Below are 7,629 nucleotides of genomic sequence, written 5' to 3' on the forward strand. Positions count from 1 at the left end.
CAGAGACTTATTCCCTGTTCTGTCAACAGCTTCTCTGTTTTGTTGCAGGCGGCCTGGAATCTTGGTGCTGATCAATGATGCAGATTGGGAGTTGATGGTTTGTATGGATTCTGCCATTTGGGGATCTTGTTTATTTGGAACTGTGTTGCAAATTCTTTTGCTGACCATTGCTAGAGTGACCGGCTCCCCCTCAACTTCAGGGTGGGAGGAAATGGTGCCTGGATTTCTGATCTTTTGTGTACGACTACCTCAGTTTTGTAATTGTAATGAGATGGTTTTTAGTAGTGTTTTTATGACCACAAACTTGACATGAGCCAACAGTGTGACGCGGCAGCTAAAAAAGCCAATGCAATTCTGGGCTGCATCAATAGGAGTATAGCATCTAGATCAAGGGAAGTAATAGTGCCACTGTATTCTGCTCTGGTCAGACCTCACCTGGAGTACTGTGTCCAGTTCTGGGCATCACAGTTCAAGAAGGACACTGACAAACTGGAACGTGTCCAGAGGAGGGCAACCAAAATGGTCAAAGGCCTGGAAACGATGCGTTATGAGGAACGGCTAAGGGAGCTGGGCATGTTTAGCCTGGAGAAGAGGAGGTTAAGGGGTGATATGATAGCCATGTTCAAATATATAAAAGGATGTCACATAGAGGAGGGAGAAAGGTTGTTTTCTGCTGCTCCAGAGAAGCGGACACGGAGCAATGGATCCAAACTACAAGAAAGAAGATTCCACCTAAACATTAGGAAGAACTTCCTGACAGTAAGAGCTGTTTGACAGTGGAATTTGCTGCCAAGGAGTGTGGTGGAGTCTCCTCCTTTGGAGGTCTTTAAGCAGAGGCTTGACAACCATATGTCAGGAGTGCTCTGATGGTGTTTTCTGCTTGGCAGGGGGTTGGACTAGATGTCCCTTGTGGTCTCTTCCAACTCTATGATTCTATGATTCTATTTTGTGTATGAATTGCCTCATGCCAAGAAATGTGGTGCATAGACACCAGAACTAAATAAAATATTTTGTGGGATTCCTAGAGGCATTCCTACTACTACTACTACTACTACTAATAATAATAACAATAATAATAATTAATAATAATTTATTAGTGCATCTTGTATTATTATTATTATTAACATTTAAAATTATTAGGACACCTTGAATTTGGCCTGAAAATGAACTGACATCTGACTGGCCGCAGTGCAAAAAAGGTTTCTGGTCTAGTTTTGGCTGCTCTTACTATAAAAGCAACAGAAGCTAAAGCATTAAGATGTCAACATATAGAGCAAGGATGGGGAACATATGTGGCTCTCCAGATCTTGCTAGACTCCAGCTCTCATCATCACTGACTGTTAGCCAGACAGGCTAATAGAGGTTAAAGTCCAACAACACCTGGAAATCTGAACACTTCCCATTTCTCATATAAAGTAAATGATACAGAAATCATTCTCATTTTGCTTTCTTTTTCTTCATTCAGGGGGAGCTGGACTATCTGCTCCAAGACCAAGATAACGTTGTTTTCATCTCCACCTTGCATGGTGGTTAGACTGCTGGGAGTATGAAAAAGAATACTTGTGCTGGTGTGCAAAAGGGATTCCTGGCCCAGGCATAAACATTCCTTGCTCTCTTGGCTGTCACCCCAGATCAGAGTCGGTTTCTCATTAGCTCCTTTTCTTTAATGAAGTCTGCCCTTTTGACACTTGGCTCCTCCCACCCAGTGGTTCAGCTCTCGCCTCTTTTGTCCAAGAAGATCGAAATAATTTCTGCACTTGGTCACCCTCTTCCCTGCTCCAGGAGGCACACACCATGGAACAAATGGCTGAAAATGAGCCGCTTTGCACGTGGAACGGCTGAGCTCACTGTGGCTGTCACACTTGTTTGCTGGCTTCTCCTTGGCAGCAGCAGGGGAAGGTCTGTGATCAAAGAGGGGATCTCCTTCTCCTTCCAATCCAAGCCTTGGATCAGGTTGCAGCCGTTAACAGTCATTAAGGGATATGGGGGGCATTCAAGGAAGATGGCAGATGCAAGACACCCTCAGCCTATCTGCTCTTGATTTACCATGCATGGATTTCAGTTCGGTTTTAAAAAGTTTTTAAAAGTACCCATCTAGAGCCAGCTCACAAATGGTTACTTTGAATTTTGATGCCTATGAAGTGCACTTTTGCCTGCCTTTTTTAAAGAAAAAGAAACTAGATGACCCTCAGAGTCCCTTCCAACTCTACAATTCTATGATGCTCTGGTTTTTTTTAATCTTCTGGGGCCACTGCCTGATCCTGTTCTGCATTAACAATAAACACACAAGACGTAACCGGGTGTGTTCTTAGATAAATAAGGTATATTATTCATGGTATCAATTTGTAAATTTCAACAGAAGTAACTCATAAAGTTCAACAAATGAACAAAGCAGAAGATCCAGTAGATCAGATCATTCTCTAGTCAGTTCATGCATAAGGTCCCTTTGATGTACAGTTGTTTATTGTTTGATACTATTTTTGCTGTAAAATGTGTGAGATCATGATATTGTATTTTTTTGCATTACTTAGTGCTTTAACTACTGATGAAGGCCAATATTCTGGACATCCTTGTCTAGACTCTGTGAAAAGATTTTGTGGAAGTGTAACCACCTTTCATGTGGATTGTTTGGACTTTATGAACGGACAGGTGGAATAGACACCATTACACAGATGGACCTTGTGGATGAACTGACTAGAGAATGATCTGATCCACTGGGTCTTCTGCTTTGTTCATTTGTTGAACTTTATGAGTTACTTCTGTTGAAATTTACAAATTGATACATTGAATAGTATACCATATTTATCTAAGAACACAGCCGGTTACGTCTCATGTGTTTATTGAGGATGCTTTATGTGACCATAGGTTTGTTTGTTGTTGTTTTGATCCTGTTCTGCAGCAGCAGCAGCTGCGTATGCATGCGATTGATTTCCCTTTTCAAATTGTCTGTTCTGCACTGTTCTGTCGCAAAGTTTTGCAATGTGTTTCAGAGACCTGAGTGCTTCATTTGAAGCTGGGTGTTCTGGACTCAGGTTCTGCCTCAGCCATGTACTTACTTCACTGGGTGGCCTTGAGCAAGTTGCTCTCTATGTTAACTTTAGTTCCACATGTGTAAAGTGAGATTTGAAATGATCTACTCTGCAGGATGGTTGTGACAATAAAAGTTGTGAAACGATTCTGAGTATAGGAGTAAATGGTACCAATGCTACAGTTCCTGTGATGATTCACAGTTTGCATTGTGTTGGTTGGCGTTGTCTCTGTTTTAATTCTGGGCCAAGGATCTCCTCTGATCTGCAATGTGCTTTGAGGTGGTCCTTGAGATTCTGTTGGAAACAGGAAAACACTTCAGTTTCTTTTGAGCTCTCTCTCACTGCAGAAGAAGCATGCCACTTTTCTGCTTTTAGAGTCTTAAATAAAAACGCTGCTTGCTTCGTCCACAATTCAAGCAACATCAAAAGGACTTGCAGGAAGACCCACGTTGTTCCTTTCTCCAGTTGGTTATGATCTGGGGAAATATGGCCTCTGAAGTACTAGGAAACCAGACTCTTCATCTCCAGTAAAACAATATGACAACGGTTGGCTTAGGTTTCAGCGTAACAGTTGGGATGACTTGTGTGGATGCTTCACTTGGGAAATAGTTGTCTTATTACCCTTGTCTTGTCCATCCTACAGGGACCCCCCAAGTATGGCACCCTCCAGATGTTAAGACTATTGCTCCCATCACCCATGGCCAGTGGTCAGGGATGATGTGAGTTGTCGTCCAAAACACCTGGAGGGCACTGTGTTGCAGAAAGATAGATTGAGCTGTCAGGGCACTTCTATAGTCCAATCATTCTCTGGGATGCTAGTACTAAATGAAACAACCTGGTTCATGTGTCAAAGTAAACCATAGGTAATGGTTTACCACTTACACCCCCTTTCCACCCACTTTGCCCCTCCACGGTGGCATATGAATGAAAGAAATCATGATGCATGGCTTAATGTTACATGTGAACTGGAGATTGTGGTTAGTTTCACTAAAACAAACCTCGGCTACAGATTGTGGTTTGGTTTGGTGTAAAAAACCACAATTCCCTGTTCAGATGTTACACTAAGCCAATGATTTTACCTTGTGCCCCCACCTGCTCGGGAGGGAGGGGAAGCTGAACAAACCATTTTGCCATGTCCCATATTTCTGTAAGGTACAAACTGGGCAGTTTTCCTTTACAGCACTCTGATGGGCATACACACTGCCCCTTCCCCAGTCATCAAATCCTTGTTTGGTGAGCAGGGAGGTAGCTGTTCTGTGCATGTCAGCTGAGTGCACCTGTGGGAGAGCATGTGCTATAGAGCAGAAGTGATGGCATGTAGGTTTGTGAGAGTGTGGGGTGGCCACTTCCACTGCTGGCATCCCTGGAGGGGAAAGGCTCTCAGCACCTCCTACTTTGACTAACAGATAGGGATTATTCTGCAAAGAAAACTACAGCTAGAATTCAATCTTGGAACCTGTTCTTAATGCCTGGTCTTAGCCCCGGGCCATGCGCAGGGTGCCTCTCTTGCTACTATGTAATCTTAATCAGTTTTGTATTTGAAATTTGAGGTATGAGCTTGCAAACCACTCAGCTGCCCTCTCTTCTCATGCCAAGAACAGCTTCCGTTAAATAGCCTCATGATGGAGCTTCAAATCCCTCTTCAAAACATACCTTTTCCGACGGTGCCTTTGACACAACCCCCTTGGTCCACAACTCCTGCTGGAGGTAACCCCATGGTATACGAAACTGAATGCAAATCCTGCCTCCACCTCCCTCTCCTGTGTGTGATTTGCTTCCCATTGTAAGCTGCTTGCGAGCAAAAGACACTTGTGTCATAAAGTTCCACACACATGGTAAATAAATAGTTCCAGTTGACCTCCGGCACCTCACCCCAAGTAAACAGCTAGCAGAGACATCAGCCTTGAGTTACACATGCTCGTAACAATGGAACAAATTCAGAAATGACAGGCGTTCGAGTGGTTACAGTTATTAATTCTCACTTTATTGTAGTTTTTATAAAGCATTATATACCTCCAGTACAGGGGGAAAAACCAAGCATTGTATTTGCCTAAGAGCAAGAGGGCGAGTTAATGGCACAGGATTTGCAGCCTGGATATTTGTTTTCTATGAGCAAAATAAATAAAACTAAGGATCTCCGTTGTCAAGCCGTTGTGCATAGAAAATTTTAAAGTAAAGGAAATGGCTTTGTATTTTTGGATTGTGGGAATTTTCCCCTCGAGTTGTAATTTTTGCACAGAAAGCAATTCAGTTTTTGCAAACCACTGGGTACGAAAGGGAGGCGTGCAGCTTTGTGGAAGAGCACCTGCTATGCATGCAGAAGGTCCGAGGCTCAATCCTCCAGGTCAGCCTTCCTCAGCCTTGGGTCCCCAGATGCTGGACTACAACTCCCATCATCTGTAGCTAGTGATATAAGAATTAAGAGACCCCAGGTGTATTTTATTTATTTATAATGTTTCAGTGTTTCACTTCAATTGCATTTAACCTTTTCGAATGTATTAGGCTTGATTTTTGTGAGATATGCGTTTGTGAGCCTCTCCTTCTGATGCCGCACTCCATCTCCTTATCCGACCTTGAAAGTGGCACAAATGGCAGAATGAGTTATACCAGGGTGCTAAGCAGAAATCCGTGGAAGTTTCCTGAAAGATAGATGGAGAAATGTCAATAAAGACTGGTCATAGACTAGATTGCCAGGGCAACGTGGGACATCAATACCTAAAATGGGCAAAAGGCCTAGACGCTTCTGGTCAACGCCAAGGGGATAGCAGGGGAAGTAGAGAACAGGAACACACCGTATGTGTTTTCTATCCCATTACCTGTAATATTTCCTGATGTATGTGAATAATATGTCTTGTGACTCTTTGTTAGCTGTGTTTGAACTACTAAACAAGCTTTTGTCCGGAAGTGCCTCAGGGCAGAACTTCTCAACTGGCACATTGAGTTGAACTCTGTCCTATTGAAATAGAATAGCTAAATAAAATAAATAAAAGTGCCAGGTCCCTAAATCTGGATGCTGGACTTGAAATAGTTTCCATGGTTCTGTTGTTTATTTAAAAGGTGGTCACTCACCTGGGTAACGGACAGAGGTAGTATAGAGGTAAATTCTTACCACACTAGCAGGACCAGTGGTCAGGGGTTATGGGAGTTGTAGTCCAGCAACATCTGGGGACCCAAGGCTGAGAAAGGCTGTTCCAGGTAGTACTAGGACTGCCCCATTTCTGATAGCCTGGAGAGCTGCTGCCAGCCAGTGTAGACAATAATGAGCTGGAAGAGCCAGTGGTCTGATGGCAGCTTATTATGGTCACAGGAAAGGAGGACAGTAGTGTTTAAAGGGGCTGGAGTAGCCCATGCAACAGCTAACCTCAGACTCGTGTGTTTTGCCGAAAAAGAGGTAAGGGGCTTAAAGTGTCTGGAATATGCAGCTGCTGTCATCTGTAGCCCTCTGACCGAAGGATGAGGAACCTGTGGCTTTCCAAATGATGCTGAACTATAACCTGCATCATCCCTGGCTCTTGCTGGGGGGTGTAGTCCCACCTTGGTTCAGCCTTGACTAGGGTTCAACAGTTGAGCTTGGGTCTCCTTTAAATGTTACATTCTCTACAAGCTTGTGATGGGTTGCTGCTGTTGAAGAAGAAGAAGAAGAAGAAGAAGAAGAAGAAGCACAAGAACAAGCACAAGCACAAGAACAAGAACAAGAACAAGAACAGCAAAATTCTGAATGGAAAACGGTTTAATGTTTAAGCATCTCAGCCTAGGAATGCTGATACCTGGCTTCAAATTGTGTATTATTTATTATTGAAGTGAGCTGCTGCTGTTGTGTGTGTTTTTTAAAAAAAGATGAGCCGTTTGATAATAAATGTGGGACAGTGGGATAAAAATATTTTAAATCAAAAAGCAACTGCCTACTTGCCCTTGAAGCTTTCTGGGTAACTTTCAACTAGTCACTGCATCTTTGAGCCAAGCCTAACACACAAGGTTATTGTGAAGACACAGAAGAGCACATCCTTCACCTAGAGCGCCATGGAAAATGGGGTGGGGGAACATGAATACACTGGTGCAGAACAAGACAAAACCAGATTAATTTTGTGGGTCTCTAGGAAACTTGTAAAGGTAAAGGACATTCCTCTCAATTACACCAAGCTGTCTATCACTTTTCAAGCAGAGAGAAACAGATTGTTTCAGCTTTTGCTTAGTTTTTGCTCTTCAGGGTGTACCTACCATCTGAAGAGTAATTTAGCTTGTGACAAAACACTCGAGTTATCTGGGGGAAGAGATAAGTTTAGCATATAAAACCAATTTCCCATGGGGTTATAATACAACCACCAAGGTCTCTATTCTATATGAGCCTTAGTCCGCATGTATTGCAGAATGAGACTGTGGATTTCTGAGTGTCAACTGTACCACAGCAGGTGGGCAGGTTCCCTATTTAAACATGTAAAAACAACAACACACACCTCTCACTGCAAGTAGAAGACTAGCATTTCCGGGAGCTGGATGGACCTCAAAGCTGTCTAAACCGTATATTGTGGCAGGGAGTTCCATAAATTAATAGGTGCTATGAAGGGTGAGGACGCAAATAAGATTAAGAAGTCCCGTATTT

At 43.1% G+C, this 7,629-nt stretch overlaps 1 protein-coding gene and 1 long non-coding RNA gene across 2 annotated transcripts in view; one reads left to right on the forward strand and one right to left on the reverse strand.

Annotated features, from left to right (window-relative positions):
* The window catches only part of URM1 (ubiquitin related modifier 1), a 39,608-nt gene extending 36,432 nt beyond the window's left edge, over positions 1-3,176 (forward strand). The window contains exons 4-5 of the mRNA XM_083423218.1: positions 49-97; positions 1,466-3,176. Coding sequence (XP_083279344.1) covers positions 49-97; positions 1,466-1,534 — 118 coding nt within the window. The 3' untranslated portion in view covers positions 1,535-3,176. The remainder of the gene's footprint in view (positions 1-48; positions 98-1,465) is intronic.
* On the reverse strand, positions 1,880-6,687 carry LOC310669360. Its single transcript, XR_014507138.1, has 2 exons — positions 6,099-6,687; positions 1,880-5,668 (listed from the first exon to the last, which is right to left on the reverse strand). It is a non-coding gene; the product is annotated as an uncharacterized lncRNA (long non-coding RNA).
* Positions 6,688-7,629: the final 942 nt, after the last annotated feature.

This window comes from Podarcis tiliguerta (genome assembly GCF_965153285.1).
Source record: "Podarcis tiliguerta genome assembly, chromosome: Z".
NCBI classification, from domain to species: Eukaryota; Metazoa; Chordata; class Lepidosauria; order Squamata; family Lacertidae; genus Podarcis; species Podarcis tiliguerta.